The sequence below is a fragment of the Camelus dromedarius genome, chromosome 18, assembly GCF_036321535.1.
Source record: "Camelus dromedarius isolate mCamDro1 chromosome 18, mCamDro1.pat, whole genome shotgun sequence".
In the NCBI taxonomy this organism is placed as follows: domain Eukaryota; kingdom Metazoa; phylum Chordata; class Mammalia; order Artiodactyla; family Camelidae; genus Camelus; species Camelus dromedarius.
This window is the reverse complement of record NC_087453.1, coordinates 24,066,698-24,093,024: the sequence shown is the minus strand read 5'-3', so window position 1 is coordinate 24,093,024 and position 26,327 is coordinate 24,066,698. Positions and strand designations below refer to the sequence as shown.

Genomic DNA, 26,327 nt, shown 5'->3' with positions numbered 1-26,327 from the left:
TAGCGCGTGGGGATGGCTGCAAGAACAAAGAATGCCTGCAGCAAGAAGATTACAACAATCAACCACATCCCCTCCCTTATTTTTTGTATAAAAGGAGCCTGTATTCTGACTAGAGCAGGATGGTTCTCCAAGACATTAGTCTGCTATCCTCTCAGTCTGCTGTTATTCCTTGCCCCAACACCGCATCTCCCGATTTACTGGCTTGTTGGGCAGTGAGCAGAATGAGTTTGGACTCGGCAACATATCTATCTCCAGTGGGCCCTATCCAAAGACTCAAGCTTGGTGGCCTTGGCATCTTTGGTGGTAATGGGCTCAATAGCTTTTGAGGCATTCATCAATTGCCTTTTTCTGATTCTTCCCAGAGCGATAAAGCGATGGCTACAAAATTAGGAGGAAAAATTATTTCCAACCTAGCAATATGTTATCTGTGTAAATGGTTATCAAGTGTAAGGGTAGAATAAAGACATTTTAAGCCATACAATGTCTCAAAAATTTGACCTTGCATACATTTCCTTAGGAAGCTGCTGGAGGATGTCCTTCAGAAAAATAGGAATTAAACTTAGAAGGAAGATAATATGGGATTTAAGAAATGAGGTGAAACACTGAAGAGGGATGATGAGAAAGGCCTGAGATGTCAGCTATGTTTCCAGGCGGAGAAAGCAAGCAATCCAGCCTGGAATCAAAAGATAGATGCTCTAGGAAGGATGTCTCCAGGAGAAAATGGTAACAATGATCTGCTGTTTTTAGACATATGCAAAATAAATGTTCAGTTCCCCTGGAAGCTTTGGGATTGAATTAGCAATTGGTGCCTAGACAACCAAACAAATCATAAATCAAAGTGTTTGCTAATGCCAGGGAACACAAAAAGTTAAACAATAATATTTACATAGTCCTAATATAAACATAATATAAACACTGAATATTAATTCCTCTTTGGGAGGATGGCAGGAGACAATGTGTATCTTGATGTATTTTGGTGTGTGTTGGGGGGAAGGGTGGTAGGAAAGCTAAATCCTTAATTCCATAGCAGGAAGTCTACAGATAACACCTAAACATAAAAATTCAAGAAACAGCAATAGAAGCATGGAGGTAAATACATGGAAAAAATAACAAACGAAACTAAAAGTGGGTGACTTGGGAATAGAGAATCAAAGAAAACAGTCTTCTTTTACAAGCCTAAATGTGATTTCGCTTTAAAATTATATTCTGTGGTATTTTGATTAAAAAACGATTTAGTTTTTTAAAAAGCAAATCAATATATGGTCCTATGGTGCAGGTCAGGATTATACCTGCCTAGGGTGAATGAAATACCAATTTCCTAATGTTATGTGGATGTACTCTTGTGGCTTGAGATAAAATTTGCAGCAACAGCATCAAAAATCATCAAAGTTAGCTGTGAATCTCATGCATTTTAGATGGAGTTGCTCTCAACCTCCATCTAGTGCTTCTCAACTTTTAATGTGCACATGAATCTCCTGGGGTTGAAGCCTCTGGGGATCTTGTTAAAATGCAGATTCTGGTTCAGTAGGTCTGGGGCTGGAATTCTGCATTTCTAATAAGCTCCAGGGGATGCTGATGCTGTTGGTCATTAGCTACACTTTGAGGAGCAAGGCTCTAGAAGACATAGATGTACAAGAGAGCTAGCTGGAGGAGGTAGTGGTGAGTGGAGATGGCCGTGAGGGGAGATGCCTCCCCGTGCATTTAGGTACCATGGGAGTCTCCATCAATGCTCACCTACATCATAGGGGGAGCACCTACTGGGGAGACTAGGAGGCACAGGCAAGGCAATAGATTTGGCTTCTTTTCAATTTGTGCAGCCAGACACATAGCCTCCTTTCTTCTCCTGACATTGTTTTATTCCATCCATGCATGTGGGAGCAAGAGTACTGTGTTAAGCAAGAGGATTGTGTTATTCATCTGGTTAACTTAGAGGTCCCCAGGAACCACATATTGTCTCACTGCATCACAGCAACCCTAAGAGGATAATATTATCATTCCCATTTTACAGATGAGAAAACTGAGGCTCAGAGAGATGAAATTACTTCCAAGGGTACCCAAACAAAATGAACAGCAGAAGTGAGATATGACATTAAGCCTGTGTGGCACCAGAGTCATCTATCGTCTCCACCTCCAGCCACCTGACCATGCTGGGAAGCTGCCAGTAGAGTCCCAGACCATCTCTTAAGCCAAATCCCTTTGGGGCAAGTGTCTCCATCCAGTCTGCTGAGCCCTGCTCTGCTGTGCTTTGCACCATATCCTTGCTCTTGTGAGGTCACGAGAAATGCTCCACCTGGGTCCTGGGGCTAGAGATCTGGCTGTGCAACTTGCACCCTGGGAGCCGCCACCTTCAGACCCTACTTCCAGGCTTGGCACCTTTACAGCTCCAGGTAACCAAGTAGCAAGGGCTAAAGGCAGCAGCTGGGCAGGGAGCACAGAATGGATAAGGAAGTTATGATGGTGCTGAGGGGCTTAAGGCCACAGAGGGCACAAAGGGACCCTGAAGGTGGCAATAGGGCAGAGAGGCAAGGAGTACAGAGGGGTGAGGAGACGGATGAGGGGGTGCAGGGGACACAAGAGGTATGAGCATTCTGCAGACCCGAACCCCTACGGGATCAGCGGGAGATGGCCAGCGTGCCCCCTCCCACCAGTCCCTTTGGGGGCAGGTGTCCCAATTAATGGCCTGCCATCTCTACTCCTGCAAAACCTGGCACTGTTGCTGAGGTCAGCTTCCCTCCTGCCCTGCTTGGTCCCCTCTAAACTTGAATATATTATATACATACCTTTTGAGCACTGACTGGAGACCAGGCACTGTTCTAAGTTCTGAGGTACAGTTGTGAACATTTTGGGTGCAAAAGGCTCTTCTGGGGTTGCTTATCTCCTGCTAGATGGGGGTGGGGACCAGACAGTAAACATACAACAAATAAAACAAGATAATCTCAGATAGTGTTGAGTGTCTTGAAGACAATAATAAAACAGAATGAGAGGATAGAGTATGTATGGAGGATAGAGCTTACTTTTGTCAGAATGGTCGGTCAGGGAAGCAGGTGACCCTGAAAGGTGATCATAGTGATGAGGATGCAAACTTGGTGAACCAGTGCAAAGGCCCTGAGGCTGGATGGGTCTGGTGCATGGGAGGAATAGCTAGAATGCCTGTGTGGCTGGAGGGATATGAGCCAGCGGGAGAAGACAGGGAGATGAGGAGGGCAAGGTTGTGGGTGGAGAAGAACCTTGTCAGGAACCACCTTGCAGGTGAGCCCCCTCGGATGTAAGTCAGGAGGAACTTGACACGATTTGGTTGCTGTGGTGAGTAGGGGAAAGGCTCGGAGGGCGTGGAAGCCTCAGGAGGCTGACATGTCCTAGTCGGGTTCATCCTCGACCCACTCGCACCCCTCTGTGAAACTTGGATGAGGATGGGACCAGAGCCAGGGAAGTGGATAGGCTGGGTTTTGACAGGAAGTAGAGCAGCCCTCAGGACCTGTATAGACCCGCTTCTAGCTCCGCCGGAGCCTCTCCTGGCCTCCCACTTCCGTGAAGCCTGGGGCCGCCGGGCTGGCTTTCTGCCGCTGACCCAGCCCTTCAGCGTCAGGGCGCCCTCCTTGAGTTTTTCTAGATCCCCCTCTGGTGCCTGGGACCTGGCAGTCCCGTCCAGGAGGGGCGCTCCAAGGCGGGAGCAGGACCTGCGGGCGTCCTGTTCCGGTTACTCGCTTTCGGGGATTCTCCTCCCCGAGAGCATGAGGTGGACCAGATGCCTGGCGGAGCTCCCGGACTCGCGTCTGTGAGGCTCGTTCTTACTGGAGGCGGGTCTTAACTCCCAGAGCGCATATTTCTTTCGAGAGATCTAGCGAGATTAGGCCGCCAGAACGGTGCTGACACGCTGATTTGGGGTAATTCAAATTGTTCATATGGATACTGGCCTTGCAAAAAACATTTGTTCAGAGGCCTTGCGCACTCCAGAGGATTCTTGGCCATCTCTGCTCATCGCTTCTTACATGGGGATGGCAGTGTCTCTCTGGCGGGCTCCTCGCAAGGGCAAAGCACCAGCCAGAGGCGCACAATGAACGAATTCCTTCCTTTTGAGGAGGCGACCCTAGCGTGTGGAAGCCAAAGGGGACCTCGGAGGGGGATGGGGAGGGTCCTGCGCTCAGGAATCTGGGGATCGGGGGCTGGTCCCGAAGACAGAGACCCACAGCTGCTGGCTCCCGGAGGAGAGTGAGGTTCTGGAGGGCAGGACGCACACCAAGCCTCGCCCCTCCACCCCCGGCCCCAGCCCGCTGGGTATAGGCTCGGGCTCTTCATCTTGGGTTATATAACCCCGGAACGTGGCAACCGGGTGAGCAAAGGCGGAGGGGAGGGGAGGGGAGGGAAAGGAAAAGAGAGGAGAGGCGGGGGAGTGGGGGGAAGCGCCGCCTCTGCTTGGGCCCCTTGGGTGTCCTCCCGAAGGATTCCTGGAGGACAGCCCTCCCCAACCCGTACCCCAGCCGCCACCTCAGTTTCCCCTCACTCTTCTGTCCATCACACCCGTCCCGGCAGGGGGCTCTGGCTCTGGATAGATTTCTCTCTCGAGTTGTAGTTTCCTCCCCAAAGTTCTAGGCTTCGCTGCCGCGGCTAGGTCAGCCGCTTGGAGCCTGTTTCCCAGTTTGTAAAATGAGGTTTGAGAGGCCACGTGTAAAGCAGCTGGCATCGTGCATGGTACACAGCGGGTGCCCAATGTGGGACGGGAGCCTCACAGGATTGCGGGGAATCCAGGGCTCCGAGGGGCTTTGCCTATTGTAAGGGGCAGCACTCGAGCGAAGCAGGTGACCTCGGGGGCCTAAGAGGGAGGGGTGGGGTCGGTGGGTGCAGAGACCTTGGGCAGCCGACCCCTTCGTTCCCCTCCTCCATCCTCTCCCGTCTCCCTTCCTCCCTTCCCTTCTCTTCCCCTCTCCCCCCTCCTTTCCCCTCCCCTCCCCTCCCTTCCCCACTCCTCCCCTCCCTCCTCCCCTCCCCCTCTCTCCTCCCCTCTCCTCGGCACCCCTCCCGGGTCCGAGGCCAGCGAGCAGGCTGTGGGCGGGCCGGAGGCCGCAGGGGGCGTGCGGCGGCGGCAGGAAGGGGCGGGGGGCTCCGGAGCCCCGGCAGGAAGAGGTAAACCCACCAGCTGCTGAGGGTTTCGCGCGTCCCCACCTTGAACCCCGCCATGTGGGGTCTCCTGCTCGCCTTGGCCGCCTTCGCGCCTGCCGTCGGTTTAGGTCTGGGGGCACCCAGCGCCTCCGTGCTGGGCCTGGCGCCGGCCGCGACCACCGAGGCCCCGGTCTCGACCCCGGCCCCGCGTAGCAGCCCGGCACAGCCGCCCGCGGGGAAAGAGAACGGTGAGTTCCCGGACCCACCGCCCGCTTCTCCCGCAAGTCGGTTGCCCCACTCCCCCACCCGCCGTGTGCCGACCTTTCCCTGGCACGCGCGCGCGCACACACACACACACACACACACACCCTCCACGCCGCACACACCCCACTCCCTGCCTGGCGCCTGTGTGGCGACCCTTCCCCGCGCACACACACTCACACACACTCCCTTCCCCGTGCAATGGCTGCTGACTCAGCAGCCTCACTTCCCGGCCAAACCAAGTCAGTCGGCCTGGGACAGGAGCCAGCAGAATGCTGCCTCTTCCAGCCCCAAACCTTCCCTTTTCACAGATGAGGAAACTGAGGCCAGAACCAGGAGGAGGGGAGAAAGAGATGCAGACAGAGGCAGGGAGACTAAAAGGCGCAGAGCGAGACACACTATTTTAGGAAGAGCTTGAGGCTGGGGGGCAGGAAGGAAGTAAAGGGCCGGAGGACAGGAGGAGCAGCTGGGTTTGCGAGGCTGCCTGGAGGGTCGGGGCACTGTCTGGGGAGGCCGAGAGGCAGGTGGCCTGGCTTCCCAACTTTTCAAATGTGGGAGCAGGGAGGGGAAAGCAAGAGGATGGCAGCCACGGAGAGCTTCTCAGGAGAGGCAGGTGGAACTGGTCTGGAAGGGTTTCTCTGAATTAGGGAAAGCCGAAGAGGAGGGCAGCCAAGAAAGACAGGACATTTCAGCTTAGTGACAGACACAATGATGGAGGTGACACAGAGGCTTTGAGCATGACACCAAGTCTGGGGCTAAGAAGTCTCCTTGAAGGGCATGGGGGCTGAGATGTGAAGGAAGAATGGGAATCAGGTGAATGGAATGGGAATAAAATGAAGTGGTGGATGGGATGACAGGGGAGGGGTCAGCCAGGGCAAAGTAGGAGGTAAAGAACAAATTCAGCCCTATGGAGCAAGCAAATAGCTCCTGGGGCAGTGTCGCTCTTTATTGGCGAGGGCCAACCCTGTTGTCATGTCAGAGGGGAGAAGGAGCCAGGGAAGTGACTAGAGAGGCGGGTTGGGGTCAGACTGTGCGGGCCTTTCAGTTCATGCTAAGGTCCTTAGATACTTGTGGTGGGGTCTGTTGTGGGCTTGCGGGCTTTCTTGGGCAGACCTCTCCATCTGGGGTTTCGTGCCATTCTTCCCTTCCCTGGTGCTGTGTCTCCCTGGTCCCCAGGGACCTCAGAACAGCATATCCGGATTCGAGTCATCAGGAAGAAAAAGGTCATTGTGAAGAAGCGAAAGAAGCTAATTCGCCCCATACCCCCAGTGACTGCCACGCCTTCAACGACTGCCAGGCCTTCAACGACTGCCAGGCCTTCAACGACTGCCAGGCCTTCAACAACCACCAGCCCTGTAGGGGCCCTTGACATCCCTGAGAAGCAAGAACCAGGTACCACCCCTCCAGGGGCCTTGCCCAGACCCGCAGTCTCTCGGGCATGTACTAACGGAGCTCTTGGCCTCCCGGGCATAGACACGCCCCTAGCCTGTCCAGCACACAGGCAAGCTTAGGCTCAGCTTCCCACCTGCCCTGACCACTCTTTCTCTGGTCCCATCTCGCTGCTCTGCTCCTCTCCCAGGTTGTCCCCCTTTGGGCCTGGAGTCCCTGCGAGTTTCAGATAACCAGCTCGATGCATCTAGCAGCCAGTCCTTTGGTCTTGGACCACACCGAGGACGGCTCAACATCCAGGTCAGCAACCTTGCCTCCGAGCAAGGCAACCCCTAGCACCTTCTTCCCTGCCCCTCCCCACCTTCTGTTCCGGCCTACCCGACACTGCCCACCTGGCTCTGATTACTATGTCCTGTGCCCACAGTCAGGCCTGGAGGATGGTGATCTTTTTGATGGAGCGTGGTGTGCCGAGGAGCAGGACGTTGAGCCGTGGCTTCAGGTGGACGCCAGGCACCCCACCCGCTTCTCGGGCATTATCACCCAGGGCAGAAACTCCATCTGGAGGTGAGGCAGCCTAGCCCCAGGCCAGGAAGGTCATGGGCAGACTCAGGAGGGCTGGGGTGGGAGTCCTGGGGACCAACCATGGTCTCTCACCACCTTTCCTGCCAGGTATGACTGGGTCACATCTTACAAGGTCCAGTTCAGCAATGACAGTCGGACCTGGTGGGGGAGTAAGAACCGCAGCACTGGGATGGACGCGGTGAGAGGTCCCATGGTGGCTGGGGCCCTTTAGGCTGGGAGTTGGGCTCCTGGCCCATTGTAGGGGGCTGGGCTGGGCTGGGACTCCTCTGAGGACAAGGAATAGGTGCCCACTTGGGCATCCCAGGAGAAAGGGGATTGTTGTCAGGATGGGTGGTACCCAGCAGGCAGCCTTAGGAGCCACACTGCTTTGGACCATATACATATCCTCCCCAAATACTTTCTCCATAGAGTGGGTGCCATTTCATGCCTCAGTCTCCTGCTGGAACACCCCTTCTGGCAATGGGCTTCTGGTCCTTGCCTCACTTCTCACTTCCTCATAGCTCTGGCTTCTCTATCTCATGGACCTCTTTTGACCCCAGGCTACAGTGTGAGGTCCTGGCCAGCTTCAGGATTGGCTGCTCCTGAGTCATGTGGCCATACTGGTCCAAGGAGCTGTGACTGAGCCAGAAAGCTTGGCTGTCTAGGGCTGCCCATTGGCAAAGGCTGTGGGCAGGGGTCTGTGTTTGACACAGAGTGCAAGTCTCCAGATGAGCCCACCAGTGTGGGTTTTCCAGTGAATGGGGAGGCCTGAGCTCCTTCCCTGGGTCCTGGGCTGGGCTGCTGCTGGGGTTCGAGCTACCCTGACAAAGGACTTGATGCTCCCAGGTGTTTCCTGCCAACTCGGACCCAGAGACCCCAGTGCTGAACCTCCTGCCTGAGCCCCAGGTGGCCCGCTTCATTCGCCTGCTGCCCCAGACCTGGCTCCAGGGAGGTGCATCTTGCCTCCGGGCAGAGATCCTGGCCTGTCCAGTCTCAGGTGGGTAGTCAGACAAGGGCTGGATGGGCAGGGTGCTCCCTCCACTGTGAACTCAACCTTTACTGTGAATTCACCCTCTAGCAGATCCTAACAGCCTGTTCCCTGAGGTCCCCATGCTGGGATCCTCCGACCCACTGGACTTCCGGCATCACGATTATAAGGCCATGAGGAAGGTCAGGCATAACCCCTATGACCCAGCTCGGAGGATCTGCCCGTCTCAGGTCCCCTGCCCACCAGGGCATAACTTGCTGTGAATGCCCTCATGTCCTCCCCCATCTCATCCTAAACTACTCCAATTTCCCTTGTTGTGGTGCCTCCCTTGTTCTGACCCTTCCTTCCGGTCTGCTACTGCCCCCTCCTGTACCGTGCCATGGTGTCCCCATCTGTATGGGCCACCACTGGCTTTAGAAGTCCTTTGATGGGCACATGTGATCTGGGTCTGATCCTCTCATGCCCTGTGCCATGCCACTCTCCGCCCCGTCCCCAGCTGATGAAGCAGGTGAACGAGCAGTGCCCCAACATCACCCGCGTCTACAGCATTGGGAAGAGCCATCAGGGCCTGAAGCTGTATGTGATGGAAATGTCGGACCAGCCTGGGGAGCATGAGCTGGGTACTGGCAGATGGGGTGGGAGGGGAGGGCTAGGGGCGGGAGCCAGGGGCGGGAGCCAGCTGCAAGCCCCTGTGTGCTCCCAGGAGAGCCTGAGGTGCGATACGTGGCCGGCATGCATGGGAACGAGGCCCTGGGGCGGGAGTTGCTCCTGCTCCTAATGCAGTTCCTGTGCCGCGAGTTCCTGAGAGGGGACCCGCGGGTGACCCGGCTGCTCACCGAGACACGCATTCACCTGCTGCCCTCCATGAACCCTGATGGCTATGAGACTGCCTTCCGCCGGGTAGGCCATGTGGCCAGTCTGCTCCTTCTGCCCTGGTGCCTGGAGCCTGCTTGGCTTGAACAAACCCCATCCCTGGCAGGGCTCGGAGATGGTGGGCTGGGCAGAGGGCCGCTGGAACCATCAGGGAATTGATCTTAACCATAATTTTGCTGACCTCAACACACCACTGTGGGAAGCAGAGGATGATGGGCTGGTGCCTGACACTGTCCCCAACCATCACCTGCCACTGCCTACTTACTACACCCTGCCCAATGCCACTGTGAGTATCCTGGGGGCAGTGGTGGAGGGCCACCCTGGGGGCCTTTGTGTCTTCCGCTCCTCCTGACCTGTCCTCGTCCAGGTGGCTCCTGAAACTCGGGCAGTGATCAGGTGGATGCAGCGGATCCCTTTTGTGCTAAGCGCCAACCTCCACGGGGGTGAGCTCGTGGTGTCCTACCCCTTCGACATGACTCGGACTCCATGGGCGGCCCGCGAACTCACACCTACCCCAGATGAGGCTGTGTTTCGCTGGCTCAGCACTGTCTATGCGGGCACTAATCGGGTCATGCAGGACCCAGATCGCCGACCCTGCCACAACCAGGACTTCTCCTTGTATGGCAACGTCATCAACGGGGCTGACTGGCACACAGTCCCTGGGAGTATGTGCCCGAGGGTGGAGTTAGCCCCATCTCCTTAACTCTGCCCCAGTACGACAGTCGGCTGTCACAGTGCCGGTGTCAGTTGTCACCGGCAAGTGTCTCCCAGAGGAGGGGACCAGGGGGCGGGGCTCCCATCCTGCCCCTCTAGGTTCCAGTGTCTGTGGTACCCCTAGGCATGAATGACTTCAGTTACCTACACACCAACTGCTTTGAGGTCACTGTGGAGCTGTCCTGTGACAAGTTCCCTCATGAGAATGAGCTGCCCCAGGAATGGGAGAACAACAAAGATGCTCTTCTCACCTACCTGGAACAGGTGGGATCCAAATCCCCTAACCCCTAGCCTGCCTGGGTCACTCCTGGCCCTTCTGTTCTCCATGTCGGTTGCAGCTGCCAACAGGAGTCTCCTAAGGTCAGGCTGAACGTCCTGACTCACAGGTGCTGTGGGTCACACTTGGCACCAGACTGACCCGGAGAGATGTAGGACAGGAAGCACGGTTTGCCAGTAGGGCGGCGGCGGACATTGTTAGCGGGTCGGAGTAGACCTGACAGCAGTCTTGGCAGTGGTCCATGGAGCCGACCCAGAGCTGTTCTGAGAAAAGGCTCAGATGATGCAAGTCTAGGAGGTGCCCTGGCACAGACGCTGCACTTTCCACAGGAACTCATGTCCCTGGAAATGGCTCCATGAGTATAGTGTCCAAGGTTCTAAATGACAAGCCCAATAACAAGAGTCATTGAACTTGGGGAAGCCCAAAGATATGCCCTCCTGCTGGGTACTTAGTTCTCCCGGGCCAGATGCAATTTATCAGTCAGGAGACGTTTTCACCAGAGTATTGTCACCTGGGAATGGAGTACACATACTGCCTCTATCAGATTTGCAGGGAACAGAGCCAGAAAATGAACTGAAAGTCACATTTTCATGCAGAAGGGAAGGGGATTTGAAAACCTTTTCCCACGCAGGTGCGCATGGGCATTGCGGGAGTCGTGAGGGACAAGGACACGGAGCTCGGGATTGCTGATGCTGTCATTGCGGTGGATGGGATCAACCATGATGTAACAACGGGTATGTGTGTGGGGGGACGGGGTGGTGGTGGTGGGGGAGGGTCTAGCCTGGGCCAGAAGCTGAGGGTCACTGGACTGTGATCTTACCCTTCTCTCCTCAGCATGGGGTGGGGACTACTGGCGCCTGCTGACCCCTGGGGACTACATGGTGACCGCCAGTGCTGAGGGCTACCACACAGTGACACGGAGCTGCCGGGTCACCTTTGAAGAGGGCCCTGTGCCCTGCAATTTCCGTCTCACCAAGACTCCCAAACAGAGACTTCGCGAGCTGCTGGCAGCCGGGGCCAAGGTGCCCCCGGATCTTCGGAGGCGGCTGGAGCGGCTGAGGGGACAGAAGAATTAACACCTCCAGCTGAAAAGCCCCAGAGCCTTGGGCAGGCTGGTCCTGTCCAGAACTGGAGGAGATGCCGAGGGTGGGGCGGGGGTGGGGGGAGGGACGAAGTGGGGGAAGAGGCGCTTGGGCTCATTAAAGCTGCGTGGTACCTCAGCCAATCTTCCCGTGGTGTCTGTGTCCCAGGTCCTCCCCCTGGGCCAGGCCTTGACATCCCCTCCTCCTGGGTCCTATTCTGCACATGCTTGCATCCTCTCATTAGTTGACTTCTGGAAAAAGTGTAGAAAGCAGATCCCACCTGGGTTCTTACTGAACGAGGGCTTGGCAGAGGCACTCGTCTCATCAGCTCCTTAACTTCTGCAGCAGGCGCCACTGCTGGTGGTACCGTTAAACATTCTGTAAGCCCCTGCTCAGGGCCAAGCATGCAAAGAGCCGAGGATAAACGGTGTTCATCCAACCTCCTGGGGCTCCCAGTCAAGAGCCGGGACTGTTAAGTATAGTGTGAGGCGCGCCAGGGCGGAGGCTGCCTGCTGTGGGATCCTAGACAGGGAGTTGCACACAGGGGAGGGAAATACAGCACAGGAGACCAACGGGGACTCAACTGTCAGGATGCGATAGAGGTGATGGTTCTTGGAGTTTAGATGGAAGGGAGGCCAAGGACAGCCCCATGAAGGAGAGAACCAAAGAGAACAGATGAAAGCATTTGAATTTGCTTCACTGCCATTTTTGGAGAGTGTTGGCAAATGGCAGGATTTGATTAGTGTCTTTCAGACCGCAGGGTAAGGTCTGTGTCAATATCTTGCCAAGAGAACAACCTGCTTTAGGTATTTCAAGCAGAGGGAAATTTAATGCTGGATATTGGATATAAAGATGTTGGAAGAGCTGGGTGAGAAAAATGGAGAAGGAGTTTTTAACTTAGAAGTCAGGAAGCTGAGAACACCCTTGGTCTGGTGTTGATAAGCTTGTCCCTGCTGATTCTGATGCTGGGAACCACCATCACCGTCACCTGTGGCCACGTAGGCCAGCAGGGATTACTTATGGTCACCTGCCATGGCTAGAGTCAGAAGTAGAATAATTTTTCCTTTCCTTCCACTTTCTAAACTCCAACATATGAAGTCCACTGGCAAAAATCTAACTGTAACCTAGTTTGCAAAGTAGCCCACAAAATGTAGTTTCCAGGTTCCTAAGCCCCCTGCAGTTTGGAGGAGAGCTTGCAAGAGCAGGAATGGGGCAAATACTAACAGGCAAAATATGGCACAAATACATCCACGAAGCCTGTTGTGTAAGCGCTGCCTAGCGCCGGGCTGTGGTATTGTCTCTGTTTCTCAAGATGTCTGTCTCTGCCTCTCATATTTTCAATCTCAGATCACTAAGAGGGATTTAGTGCCACATCTCCCATCTCTCTGCTCCTTTTCTCCCCACCTCCAAGCATCACCTTTTCAAAAAATTGTTTTGGTTCATCGAAGTTTAATGCATATACTGAAAAGTACACATAAGCGCACAGTTTATTGGCAAAGCAGATTAAAAGACATGATACGACTATATATTACAGTAAATTCACTTTAAGTGTAAAGATATAGACACCTTGAAAGTAAAAGAATGAAAAAAGATGCATCACACAAACATTAAACAAAGGAAAGCAGGAGTGGCTATCTTAATATCAGACAAAGTTGACTTCAGGGCAAAGAAAATTACCAGAGACAAAGTGACATTATATAATGATATAACTGAACACACCCAGGCTTGACTGCTGGAAGTTTCCAGTGATCTCTCCCTTCTCTCTTAGGTAGCCTGGAAAGGGCTAGTGCAGCATAACCGAAATGGCATGTGAACTCCAAGCTCTGGATTTTCCCCACTTCTAGCAAGACATTTCCCTGGCCGGAAACTCCCTCTATTACATAGTTGTCAAGGGGTCCCCAGGTTCCTCCTACCATCCTCATAAATAGGTAAAGTGCTATGAGAATGGAGTCCCTCTCCTGGAGCTTTTTTTTTTTTTGGTGGGGGAGCTGGGCAATTATTTTATTATTTTTTTAATGGAGGTACTGGGGATTGAACCCAGGACCTTGTGCATGCTAAGCATGCGCTCTACCACTTGAGATATACCTTCCCCAAATTCTGGTGCTTTTTAAACAGTGAGATCAGCCCTTCCTGGCTGGCAAGCCACCTTTTGGATAATGGGACTTTGGGGGCATTATATGCGTTTATCCCAACTCTTTGCCTAGAAGTTCCCTCCAATAAACCCTTATTTATGCCTGCCACGTATCATTAGAGGTGTTTGCCTTTGCTTTACACCCGACATACATCACAGGATGAAGAGCATTTCACCTAATCTAGCAAAACTGCAGGCACACGTGTCCCTATTCCTGGGTGTACAATATATACATCGAGACACTCTTGCACGTGTACAAAAAGATACATGAATGCTCACAGCAGCTTTATTTGTAATAGACCCAAACTGGAATCAGCCCAAAAGTCCCTCAAGAGAAGAATGGAGAATGGAAAATAGTACATTTAGGCAGCGGAATTATATACAGGAGTGAAAGCAAACAGCTACTGTACACAACATGGATGATTCTCAAAAAAACAATTTTGAGTGAAATAAGCAAAACACAAAGGAAAATTGAATCATATTGTTTATGGAGACATAAAATAATAAAAGCAAAGACATGATTATGATAAAAGTTAGGATAGTGATTGATTCTGGGAGGAGCAATGGAGTAACAGACAAGGAGGAGAACATGGCGGGGGCGGGGGTGAGGGGACACATCTGAAGTGTTAGCAATATTCGTTTCCTTTATCTGGTGGGAATCCTTTGGTGTTCACTTAGAAATATATGTTAAACTTTGTGTGAACATTTTATAAACTTAAAAAGTTCTTGTTTTCATTTATTAAAATATTACATATAATAAAACCCACTTTTTAAATGTATACTTCAATGAGTCACTTACACAGATTCTTAGAACCACCACCATAGACACAGACATAAATAATTCCCTTGTGCTGTCCCTTACATTTGGACTCTCCTCCCATCCCAACTCTAGGCAACCACCGATTACTTTTCTGTTCCTCAATTTTTGCTTTAGCTCAATGGACCTTCAGGAGGATAAACCTAAAGAGATCTACATCTAGACATATTATCAAACTGTCAAAAAACCAAAGACAAAAAGAGAATCTTAAAAGCAGCAAGAAGGCAGCAGTTCATCCTGTATAGGGACCACAAAGGGTTCTTTTGTCTATTTAAAAACTTGGGTAGTTTGTTTTCTTATTTTTGAATGTTGCGAGTAGGATATAAGTCCTTTGTCTGATATGTGATTTGCAAATATCTTCTCCCAGTCTCTTGCTTGTCACTTTATTCTCTTGCTAGAGTTCTTTGCAGAGAAGTTTTAAATTTTGATAATTTGGTTTATCAATTTTTTTCTTTTATAGATGATGGTATTTTTTGTGTCCTATCTGGTAATTCTTTGACTAACCAAAAATCATGAAGGTTTTTTCCTATGTTTTCTTCTGAGAGTTTTTAAAAAAGTTTTTATTGAATTATAGCTGATTTACAATGCTGTGTCAGTTTCTGGTGTACAGCAAAGTGATTCAGTTATATATATATATTCTTTTTCATATTCTTTTCCATTATGGTTTATTACAGAATATAGAATATAGTTCCCTGTGCTATACAGTAGGACCTTGTTGTTTATCCATTTTATATATAGTAACTCCCAAACTCTTAATTTATCCCGCCCCCACCCCATTTCCCCTCTGGTAACCATAAATTTGTTTTCTGTGTCTGTGAGTCTGTTTTTATTTTGTAAATAATTTCATTTGTATCATGTTTTAGATTCGATATATAAGTGATATATGGTATTTGTCTTTCTCTTTCTGACTTACTTAGTATGATAATTTCTAGGTCCTTTCACATTGCTGCAAATGGCATTATTTCATTTTTTATTATTGAGTAGTATTTCACTGTGTTTAACACCACATCTTTATCCATTCTTCTGAGATTTTATAGTTTTACACATTACTTTTAGATTCATAATCTCTTTGAGTTAATTTTTATATATATGAGATGTAAATTGAGGTTTGTTATTTTGCAAATAGAGGTCCAGTTTTTACAGCACTTTTTGTTGAAAAGACTGTTCTTTCTCCATTGAAATGCCTTTATGCCTTGTTAAAAATCTGTTGACCATATTTTTGTGGGTCTGTTTCTGGAATTTTTAGTCTATTGCATTAGTACCCATGTCTTCTTTTACTAATACCACACTGTCTGGATTACTGTAGCTTTATGATACATCTTAAAAAAAATCAAGTCCACAGACTCAAAATTTAATGTCAAACTATGGCTTACCAAACACTGCGTCTAGGAAGGATTGCAGGAGCACATCCAGTATAGTGACCCAATTCCTCAGGCTTCTTGGAACTTGGAAGTTACAGATGTTCTTTTAATCACAGCTTTATAAGAAACACAAATATATGGAGTTAGGTTACTAATTCAATTTCAAACAAGGTCTTTTTCAGCGGTTGGAGACTTTAAGACCTGAGTGAGGCATGAACATTCTTCAGCTATTTTTTTCAAGTACTTTTTCAGTCCTACCTTCTTTCTCCTTTCCTTCTGGGGCTCCGGTGACATTAACTGATGTTAGCTCTTTTGTCATAGCCCCACAGGTCTCTGAGGGGCTTCTTGTTTATCTTTTCAGTCTGTTTGCTTTCTGTTCAGATTTGGTCCTTTCCATTACTTTGTCCTCTGTCCACTAATGCTCTCCTCCCGCGTCCCCCGTTCTGTTGTTGAGCCCATCCACGGAGCTCTTTATTTCAAGTTATTGTAATTTTCAATGATAATATTTCAATTTGTCTCTTTTCTTCATGTGCTTTATTTCTTCACAGGTATTTTCTATTTCTTTGCAATTTTTAATTTAAGTGTATTTGTAATCATTTGCAGAAGCATTTTTATCATGATTGTTTTATCTTTGTCAGAGAAGTCTACTATCCCTGCCATCTTGATGTGGCATCTGTGGGTGGTCTTTTCCCGTTCATTTTATGATCTTCCTGTTCTTGGTTCAATGAATGGTTTTGTTTGAAACGTGGACATTTTTGCACTGTGCTATGAGACTCTAGATCTTATTTAAATTTTATGTTTCAACTGGCTTCTTCTGCTACCCATCTGCCAGGGCAAGGCGGTGGGCTGCCAGGTGGAGGTAGAAAGTCTAAGTTTCTCACTTGACCATTGTTGACACCTGGGGGGCAGTGTTCCTATTCACTGATGGGCAGAGGTGGGAGGTCTGGCTCCAAGTGTGATCTCCACTGACACCATGGGTTGGAGATAGCCTTCTGACCTCTGGACCATGGTTAAAGTCCTGATTCTCCATTAGGCTTCCTGTGACACCATCCCAGCAGGGAGGGTGAGAGGCCCTTTGTCACTGCTGAGTGGGGTGGAGCCTGGGCCCTTCACACGGTTTTCCCTGAGGAGCTTGTAAGAACATGAGAGTAGGGCTGTGGGGAGGCCTCATCCCCGGCCAGTGGGGATGAAAATTTTGGCCCTTTACTTGGTCTTCTCTGACACCACGCTGGCGAGGGTGTTGGGGTACCTCCTTGCAGCCTGGGCAGGGTGGAAACCGAGGGTCCCCATTGGGTCTTTGCTGGTGCGTGTGTAGGTGGGGCTACAGTTTCTTCTCGGGGCTTTGGCTGGAATAGAAACATTTTTGTCTAAAATTTTCTTTCTTACCAGTTTGCTCCTTTCTTGGTCTCTTGATTAGAGAGACAGCAGGATTTTGTTGGGGCCTTTTGATGTTCTTTGTACCCATTGGCATTTCTGAGTTTGCCAGCTTCATTTCCAAACCTGGGATACATGAGGTGAAAAGAAAACCCACAGAACTCACCGTAGTGTCTTTCCTGAGATACTGAGGTCCCCAGATAATCTGCCTCCTTGTCTGCACCGTTCGGAGACCTTTCACAATTTGTTTCATGTATGTCCAAGGTTTTAAGTTGTACTCAGCAGAAAGGAGAGGGGAAAGTACATCTAGTCCATCTCCTCCCATGTGGGGGTCTCTCCTGCTCTTTTGCTTGTTTTGTTTGTTTGTTTTTGGTGCATAAAGTACTTTCCACACATCTTTTATTTTTGCCTAAGGCTCCCTCTGGCTGGCTTTCCTGGGGAGTGAGTGCCCCCTTCCCAGGCTCCTGCTGTGGAGCCCACTGCTGTCTTTACCTTCGGGGCACTGTCCTGCATCCCCTTGGACTTCCCTCCTCCTCTCTTTTCTCATTTCTGTGATCTTCCCCCAGCAGATCAGTAGTGTCTACATCGCCCACAGGAGAACTGAGCTCGCTATCCAGCAGCTCAGAGGGAGAACAGAGCAGGCTCAGTAGTCTTGGTTTTGTTTGAGGAATTGGCTCTTCTGTGTAAGAAGGGAGGACTTGAGGAAAACAGGAGGTGACGCCAAGGTGACACCTTGGAAAGAGACTAGATGGACAGCAAGACTGCCATCTCTCCTTTCCTAGGGGACCAGCTGATGGTCCCCTGACTTGGGAGGTAGAGGAGAAGGGAAATGGGGCCCGAATTGGGAGGGGGACAAGGACAGGCACAAGAGGGTTGGTCAGCTTTTGGAGACATCTGTGGCAACGAATAGGGAGCTTCACATCAGCAGAGCCGATGTAGACCCCACCCATCACCCTCCCAATGAGGAACCACCACTGAGTCAGCTGCTCCACTGGCTATGTGTCCACCTCTGGTACAGAGCTCCGCACAGCTTCGGCTGATCTCCCTGGTAGACCCTTGTCCTTTGTTTGTCAGCAGCTCAGGACACTCCTTATAACCCTTGCTTGAAACAGAAGGTGGGGTCCTTACCACCCAAATAGCCCTGGTGCCGTGAAGAAAGGCCTGGCCCTTGCTCGTGGAAGCACTAGGTAGATGGGTGGAGTGGAGGCCCTTAGTGTCTCACCAGATCCTCCTCATCCACACTGCACCCATCCCCTAACTCTGGGAATGTTCACTGCTACCCTGCCCTTAAGGATTGCTCTTGGCCAAGCGGGAGCTGTTGGACCCAGGGGTTCCATGCTCTCCCCGGCTCTGGCAGCCTGCAGCCGATGACTGACTGGCACAGGGGTATTAGAGCCATCTCCTTGCTACAAAGAGGGTCCAACTGTCATGCCCTTCATGCTCCAGGGCTCCCTGTGGCGTGATGTTAGACTCCACTGACACCACAATTCTTACTCAGCTCTTCCCGCTGCCCTAGTCTGTCCCCCTCGGCCCTCTTCTTCCAGGGAGCACTTTCACGTGCGCCCGACTGCCACTCCAGGCTCTGCTTCCAGGGAACCCGCCTGAGGGGATGGCTGATAGCAAGTGCTGCATAAGCTATGGATCTAATGGCAATGTCACCTCCTTATTCCTGGGCTGAGATGAGGGAAAGAGAGACCTTGCTGCTGTCCTTCATCTTGTCCTGGCAGCCCCCATCCACATCCACACACAGGCACACACGCACGCACGCACGTGCACACAGCTCCCTGCAACCCCTCATCGCCCACCTGCTGCTACTGAGCTGCTCCCCCGCAGGAAGCGGATTTGGAAGAATTCTGTCAACCTGAAAGCTTGATTATAGGTTTTTGGTTTTTAGGTGAGACCAAGAGAGGGGATGCCCCCACCTCACTCAAAAAAGGGCAGAGAGATAGGCCTGGTAGCCTGGTAGCCTCTTGGTACCTGCCTCTTGGTACCTGCTTCCGGCCTGGCCTGACCTGACCCTGGGGACCCCTGATGGCTCCACGTTGCAGAACCGGCAGAGGCTCCTCTGACAGGCTGGCTGAGCAGCCCCTGGACCACATTCCACTGGCAGCCACAGTTTGTCTTGGGAGGTGGCCCTCTAGGCCCCGATCCAGGAAGGGCTGGGGAATAGCCCAGACAAACCCGCTTTCACCACAGAAGCCAAAGCTGGCTCTGCTTGAATCAGTGCCAGCCCCAAAGTGGCCAGAGCCTCCTCCACCCACCTGAAGGTGGACTCAGGCCCTGAGCTAGCGGGTGGATGTGCGGAGAGGGTTTAGGCTCCCGGGTGGGCGGGGCCCCGAGAGAGGCGACAGGGACAGGGACAGGGACCCAGGCCAGAGGGCTTTCCTGCCCTCCCCTCCACCCCGAGGCAGGCCTTCAGGAACTGGACTCACTGGACGGCTGCCCACTACGGCATGGCCCTTGGCCTTGGTGCCAAATGGACAGACAGCCCCTAACAACATGGCCATGGGGAGGAATCCACACCGTGCCTGGGAGCCCTGGCAGCCCAGCCCGAGGGGCCCTCTGCACAGCCAAGGGTGCCTCAGGAGCAGCGTTCACTCCCTGGCTGGCAGGGAACAGGAAGGAAAGGCTCTGGAGAATCAGGAGGCCAGGATGCTGGGCGCCAGGGAACAACAGACCTGCTCCTGGACGGTGTTTTCCTTCCCCTTTTAAACACTTGGCTCTTTCTCTCTCAAGGAATAAAACAGTCAAAAAGTGTGCAAAAACGGTCCTGTTTCTGATACTGCCCTGCTGAGAAGCCTCTTCTCTATCTTTAGAGTCACGAAGCTCCTTCCATTCTGTCTCCAGTGGAGGGGGGTGTCTGTGTACTCAGAAGGCCCCCCCTTCCCCTTGGCAACCCCTGCAGCTCTAAACCCAGAACCTACCCCCACCCCATCTCCCTGGCAAGGCGCGGGGGGAGGAGAGGCTTGGACATCTTCCCCTTTGGGAAGTGAGTGGAGGCAGCGGTTCCTGCACAGAGGCCACTCGTGCCTTTCTGGAACTCCAAAAGCAGGGACCCAGAGCTGAGAGTTCAGCTGAGGAGAGACAGGCTAGGTAGAATGACTTAGTGAGGGATTGATTTGTTTTTGTTCGTGTGTTTTTCCCTCCCCTAGTCCCAAAGATAGCAAAAAGTAACATGACAGTGAAGTACTGAAGTGGTCTGCAGGTCTCTGCATTTTGTTTCCCAGAAACCTAACTTCCTGAAGAGAAGTGGGGAGGTGAGGGCCAATGGGTGTCTTCTAGGAGAAGAGTATAAAGAAAGAAAAGAGAAAGAAATAGAGAGAGAGAGACAGAGAGAAACAGAAAGAAAGAGAATGGAGCCACATGTTAACAAATGGTATACCCTGGGTAAAGGATATATGTGCGTTTACCGTTAAACATACAATTAGACAGCTAATGCAATAGTTTAACATTAGACATACAATGAATGCAATTCAGCACATTAACAAAATAATGGAGAAAGTATGATTTTCTCAATGTATGCACACAGAAGCATTTCATAAAATGTGGCTTCTATTCATAATTCATAAATTTTTTTTTTAGAAAATTAGGAATAGGGTATCTCTGAAACCGAACATGATACTTAATGTTAAAAGTTAACTTAAAAAAAAAAAAAGCTTTACCTTCTAAGATCAGGATTGTCCATTAACACTACTTCTATTCAACATTGTATTGATTCCTTGTGCATGGTGTGCAGTAGAGGTCAAGTTTAATTTTTTCGTAGGAATATCCAGTTGGCCCAGTGCCATTTATTGAGAAGACCATCCTTTCCCCAGTATATGGCAGTTTCCATCTTTCTAGGAGATTTTTCTTTTTGGAAGAATCTAAGGGTCACGCCAATATGGGCAGAGCTGGAAAGACAGAGGATGCTTTGTAGAACAGTCAGCAGTAGGGCTTGTCAATGCGGCTGCGTGCTTCCCAAGTCAGTGACCTATCCCCAGGGGGTCCTGTCTGAGCCAGGTGCAGCCCCAGAAGATATTAGAGGACGCAGAGCACGGCAGCCTGCTTCTGCTGGGAAACACATGTAAAAGGGAAGCAGAGGTTCTCCTGGGGTTGCTCTCTCTTAGTGGGCAAGCAACCAAGCCTCTGACCCCCATCTCACTCCCATCCCCATTGGCTCTGAAGGAAAAAATCCTGGGGGAGGGTTGATGCTGAGAGGGTCGCTTTGTCACCTGACATCTTGGTACCTCAATTGGAAACAGTCTGGGCAGACTTTCTGTCACCTGGTCCCAGGAGAGGTGGGACCTGCAGATAATGAAAAATTTATGCTCATCTTAAACTTACTTCAACTAGGAGAAACCACTTTCTCTCCCACAGGCTGACTGCCAGGGGCCACCTCCAGTGCAGACACTGCTGTGCTCCATCCAGACCCCCTCATCTTTACCTCTTCAGTGTACACCTGTCTGGCTCTGCCAGCACCGCATCTCTTTGCCTGAGAACTTTCTCCAGCTTCTGGGACCTGTTTTACCACCCATGAGGCCAACTGCAAGTGCAGGAAGGCAGTGCTCCCTTCCCACTGCCCCAGAAGCCTCTGACCACTAGGATCAATATCCTAGATCCTTTGCCCCTTGGGTGGGAAAAATCTGAGGTGTGTTCTATACTGTCTTCTAGAGTTCTCCAGCAGGGAACTTGTCTCAGGTTGTGCTTCTAGGGGAACCAAAACTAAGATGTGGGAAAAGGATGGGGAGGGTAGCTCAGTGGTAGAGCGTACGCTTAACACGCACAAAGTCCTGGGTTCAATTGCCAGTATCTCTGTTACATAAATAAACAAATAAATCTAAATACCTCCCCACCTCCTCCCCCAAAAAAGACATGGGAAAGAACACCATATTAGTCAGCCTGGGCTGCCAGAACAATATACCATACACGAGGCAGCTTGAACAAAAGAAATTTATTTTCTCATGGTTCTGGAAGCTAGAAGTCCCAGATCGTGGTGTGCACTGGTTTGATTCCTGGTGAGGACCCTTGTCCCGACTCGTAGATGGCCGCCTTCCTGCTGTGTCCTCACACGGTGGAGAGAGAGCTCTGGAGTCGCTTCCTCTTCGTACAAAGACACCAGTTCTATCAGACTAGGGCCCCACTCTTATGACCTTATTTAACCTTAATCACCTCCTTGAAGGCTTGATCTCCAGCTATAGCCACAAAGGGGGTGGGGTTAGGCGCTACGTATGAATTTTGGGAGGACATGATTCAGTCCATAGCAAATACCATAATTGATTAGTGCTGCCTGCTGTGGGTCAGGGAGTGGGCAGTGCTGACTCAAATGGTGGCTTGAGCATAGTTGTGAGACCTTTGAAGACAAAGATCACAACTTATTTATGCCAATCACAGCACCTGACCCATTCCAGGAACCAGAATGTGACCACCATCCAGTAATAACCTGCATCTGGCACAGATGAGAGCCCTGCTGGTGCTCAGGCTGCGAGGGCCCGGGAAAGTGGAAACTGCCTGGGGCCTGAGTGGAGCAGGGCATGGCTGGCAGGCCCCAGGGTTCTGCAACACGGGCTGAAAGCAGGAACTGAGGGGAGGCCAGGTGAGTACTGAGAAGAAGGCAGGATGACCCGATGCTACCCGTGTTATGGGTCCAGGTGAGATGAATCCCAGGGATTGGCCAGAACACAAGAGAAGAAAGTGGAGGCCTCTAAAGGACAGGATCAGCCCATCTGCCTTGGCAAGTGTGTGTCCAGAGGGCTGCAGAGCATGGGCTCATGGGTCAGAAGGACAGGGTTTCCAGAGCCAAGGAGCGCTATCAGAAGGGGAGAGAAGAAAGCCTGAGGCCTGCCTAGACACTGGGCTCCCTAGACAGTGCATCCAAAAAGTGGCTTCCAGCGTCAGACAGCTAGAACTTTGAGGTCTAGGGAACATGTCTCAGGGGGACAACTGGGGTTCATCCTGGGAGGTGGGTAAGTGAGCCTGGGAATCTTGCCTCTTTACCACCTCTCCTCCCAAACTCTGAGACAAGAGAGCCAGGAAGTGCCTAGGAGAGGATGGAGGACGGTTGGGGTGTCACCCAATTAGGCAACCCTAGGAGCCAAAAGCTGCCCTGCCCAGCCCGGGTGAGGCCCTGCAGCCTCCAAGGGGGAAGGCTTTCACTTCTGAGCCTCTGTACATCTGGGTAGAATTGTTTGCTCTGTTCTGGTTCCCAGCAATGTCTTTCTGACAACCCCCACTTTGGTCCTGGCCTGAGTCCTCAGTGTCCAGAATGTGCTTCCAGCCAGCGCTCTCAAGGCTGAGCCTGTGTCCTGGGTCCTCAGGCCTGCTAACACCCAAGAGCAGATATGGGGCAGGGAATACTTGCTGAAATCTGGAGCTGTTGAAAAAGCCCAAGGTACAAGAAAGCTGCCGAGAGGCATGGTTTAGAGTTGCAGAACTGCTGAGAAAAGCAGACCCATGCCAAGGAAACAGACAAGAGAGGCTGGGTGGCCACCTGCATCTGGGTTTATTTTCTCCAACCTCAGCAGAGCAGAATATGAGGCTGGGGGCGGTTGGCCCATTCCATGGTTCTATGGGGCCAGCCAGATCTTCTGTGCGGGGCCAGAGTCCACGAGACATCCCTTGGGAGCAAGGTCCACAATCTAGGGAGCCTGGCACCTCCTCTTCTGTACCCTCTACACCCAAAGCCCCCACTGGGAATCATGAGGTGGTGAACATGAGTGCGCAGGCCTCAAAGGGAGTGGGGCAGCCACGGGGTCAGGTGGCCGTCAGAAACTCCACAGGAGCCTAGGCAGGCCTCTGGAGGCTGCTGGGCACCATCCCTGGCCCTGGAGAGTACTTGGGATGCTGGGATGGTTGAGATGGGTGGACGCAAGCAGGACCTTCCCAGGCCTCCTCTCCCTGAGCTCTTTCCCACAGTCCCCATCCCATGGTCCTGTCACCCGATGCCCTTGGTCTGTACGAGGTCCATCTCTTCCAGAGGAACCAACCCAGTGAGTGAGGTCCGGCATCCCAGCACCTCCTTGGAATGCTCTCCTGCCAAGAGCATCAGCACAGTGCTGGGGCTTCCGACCAGCCCCAAGAAAGGGAGGTGAGAGAAGCCTGTGGGACCGGGGGGGCCCTTGAGCACAGGGAGGAAGGCATCTCCCCATTCAGGCCTGGGGGTTGAGGCTTGCCCACAACCCTGGCCCTGCATCAGTCTGTGCTGCCATCCAGGGAGCGGGTGTGAATCCTGGAGGAAACTCCGGTCCAGGTTCAGTGGGGGCAACACCTGCAGACCTGGTGGGGAGACGGAGAGATGAAGGTCCTGGAGGAAGGCTGGCTGCAAGGGGACAGGAAGCTGCTTCTCCCCGCTCGTTCAGCCTGGGCCACTGGGGTGGGCTGGGTGGCCCTGACAACTGGCTAGATAGGCCCTGGAGAGGGAGACCTGGACCCCAACTCCCCATCCCTGCTGAAGTCTTTTGGAGAGAAAGCCCACCCAGGGCCAGAGGAGGAGGCAAGACCCAGCTAGAGACCTACCGTAATTAGGAGTACGCCAGGCCTTGAAGCCCCCGAGCTGGAGAGTGGAACTTGTCAGAATCTTCAAAAGGCTGGTCTGCAGGAACCAAAGAGGAGAGCGGTAAGCCACGTGTAGCCTGGGGACCTTATCGCTTGTGCCCCTCTTGACTGGGGGCAGCATGCAGGGCATACAGCATTTTTTGAGGGCAGAGCTATCAAGGGTCTTGAAGGTAGTCAGCCACCCCCAGCTCCAGCCTGGGGTCAGCACTGCAGACAGTTAGGTGAGGTGTGTCCCCCAGACCTCTTAGGAGGTGCAGCCTCAAGCCCTTCCCCCAGCTTCCTCAATCGAGATGACTCGGCTCTTATTCCCAGCCCTGTCTCCTTCCGAGGGCCTGTCTCAAGGGGAGGAAGCAAGTGGCCATGTATCAGGACAGAAAAGGAAAGAGGTCGGCCTCCAGAAGTGACACCTAATGTAGCAGCAAGTCTGCCTCCCACATCTCCACAAAATGCTTCACTTCCATCACCCTTGGCTCTGCCTAATCTCCTCCCCATGGTTCACTGCAGGAGAAATTATGGCCCTGTGTCCTCTCTATCCCCTGCATTCTAAGCTCCAGATATACTTATGTTAAGAAAAAATATCCACAATTTGGAAACAAAGCCAAATATGACTGTGTACCACTTCAAAGCATCCTAGAGCATCATACTAGCCCACCCTAAGTCATGTTATTCTACGGGATGTTACTCTTTTTGATTTGCCACATTGACCCTTGGTTAGAACCCAGGCTTTGTTAAATTGGACGTTGACTTGGAGGAGACTGATAAATGGCAAAGAACAATTATTTTAGTAATGGGCTATGGGAGAGGTGATCTGGTCTTAACTTTCTATTTGTAAAGTGAGGAAGGTGAAGCTGGGCTAAACCCTATCTAAGGTCAGTCCCCTTCCATCTAGTGACTGACCCAGTCTCTCTCAGCAGTGTTATGCTACCCTCTGGGGCACACAGGGAGGCACAGGTCAAAGGCATGCAGCCATGGTGGGGTTCCTCCAGCTCTGAGTGTTGGGTCTTTGCTCTGGGCTCAACTGGATGGGAGTGAGACCTTGGTATGGTTTCTGGACCTTCTCCAGCTGGTATTTGAGTCTCCTTCCCCTTGGTCAAGTGGGCACTTGATAGCAACCAGAGTGGGACCACTCCTAGCTATGAGGCCCAGGGAGGTGGGGTCCAGAAAGACCTTCTCAGAGAGAACTGGTCAACCAGCATGAAACTCGAGTAAGATGTGGATGGAGTGGGCCCCTCAAGCCCAGCTGTCCTGCCAGGTCCCAGCTGGGCTATACAGAGTACTTACCCGGAAGCCCCTCTCCGTGGGCTCTGGGGCAGGCCTGGGATGGGGAGCTGGGTGGGCGCAGCACGGGGGCGAAAGCACTTCTCTGTTTGACGGCGGAGATCATGTTGACAGGCGAGAAGGAGAAGACGCTGGTGGTGGGCGCAGCCGCAGGGAGGGACATGGAGGAGGCAGCGGCCAGCGGAGGGCTAGAGGGCATGACTCCGGGGCGGGGCGGGGAGGGGCAGGCGCAGCAGAAAAGGTGGTGGGAGACACAACAGGGAGACAGCACCAGAGTGAGCAGCTGGGTTGCGGCCCTGGCATGAGCAGTGGGCCCTGTGTGGGCTGCTGACCAGGGCTCAGAGCTCACTGGAGCTGTGAGGCTCCTGGGGAGACCAGTATTTCATCAAGGCTAGAGGCAGGCTTGGAGACTCTGGGGTCGTGGGCTAGCACTTGCCTTTTTAGGGGTTCTGGAGACCCTTTCTCAGGGCTGGAGATGAGAAGGCCAGACTAGGTAAAAAAAAAAAAGAAAAAAAGAAAAAAAAAAAAAAGAAAGCAAAACCAGAACATCCAACAAAACCAAATACTGGGAGGTGCCCGCAAAGATGAGGGATG

At 51.9% G+C, this 26,327-nt stretch overlaps 2 protein-coding genes across 4 annotated transcripts in view; one reads left to right on the top strand and one right to left on the bottom strand.

The window, feature by feature from the left end:
- The first annotated feature begins 5,090 nt into the window (after window positions 1–5,090).
- Window positions 5,091–11,311, top strand: CPXM1 (carboxypeptidase X, M14 family member 1). 2 transcript variants are annotated; one of them, XM_031434086.2, is made up of 14 exons: window positions 5,091–5,345; window positions 6,535–6,750; window positions 6,938–7,047; window positions 7,172–7,311; window positions 7,417–7,507; window positions 8,155–8,305; window positions 8,390–8,478; window positions 8,793–8,916; window positions 9,000–9,196; window positions 9,276–9,455; window positions 9,537–9,834; window positions 10,008–10,147; window positions 10,792–10,894; window positions 10,995–11,311. In XM_031434086.2, the coding sequence occupies exons 1-14, from the start codon at window positions 5,174–5,176 to the stop codon at window positions 11,234–11,236; spliced, it is 2,253 nt and encodes a 750-aa protein (XP_031289946.1). In that variant the 5' UTR covers window positions 5,091–5,173; the 3' UTR covers window positions 11,237–11,311. The 2 variants fall into 2 exon arrangements, with proteins under 2 accessions (XP_031289946.1, XP_031289945.1); XM_031434085.2 differs by having other exon boundaries at window positions 8,387–8,478.
- A 10,524-nt stretch (window positions 11,312–21,835) lies between these two features.
- EBF4 (EBF family member 4) overlaps window positions 21,836–26,327 on the bottom strand; it is a 52,137-nt gene continuing 47,645 nt past the window's right edge. The window contains exons 16-18 of one of the 2 annotated variants that reach the window (XM_064475830.1): window positions 25,737–25,934; window positions 24,417–24,492; window positions 21,836–24,176 (exon numbers count right to left, since the gene is read on the bottom strand). In XM_064475830.1, coding sequence (XP_064331900.1) covers window positions 24,422–24,492; window positions 25,737–25,934 — 269 coding nt within the window. In that variant the 3' untranslated portion in view covers window positions 21,836–24,176; window positions 24,417–24,421. The other variant, XM_064475831.1, reaches the window with a different exon arrangement.

Bases quoted from the DNA above. Each gene is read 5' to 3' on its own strand.
- CPXM1 (XM_031434085.2), top strand. From the start codon at position 5,174: ATGTGGGGTCTCCTGCTCGCCTTGGCCGCCTTCGCGCCTGCCGTCGGT. The intron at 5,346-6,534 runs GTGAGTTCCCGG...CCTGGTCCCCAG, and splicing joins GCCCGCGGGGAAAGAGAACG to GGACCTCAGAACAGCATATC. The intron at 6,751-6,937 runs GTACCACCCCTC...CTCCTCTCCCAG, and splicing joins CCCTGAGAAGCAAGAACCAG to GTTGTCCCCCTTTGGGCCTG.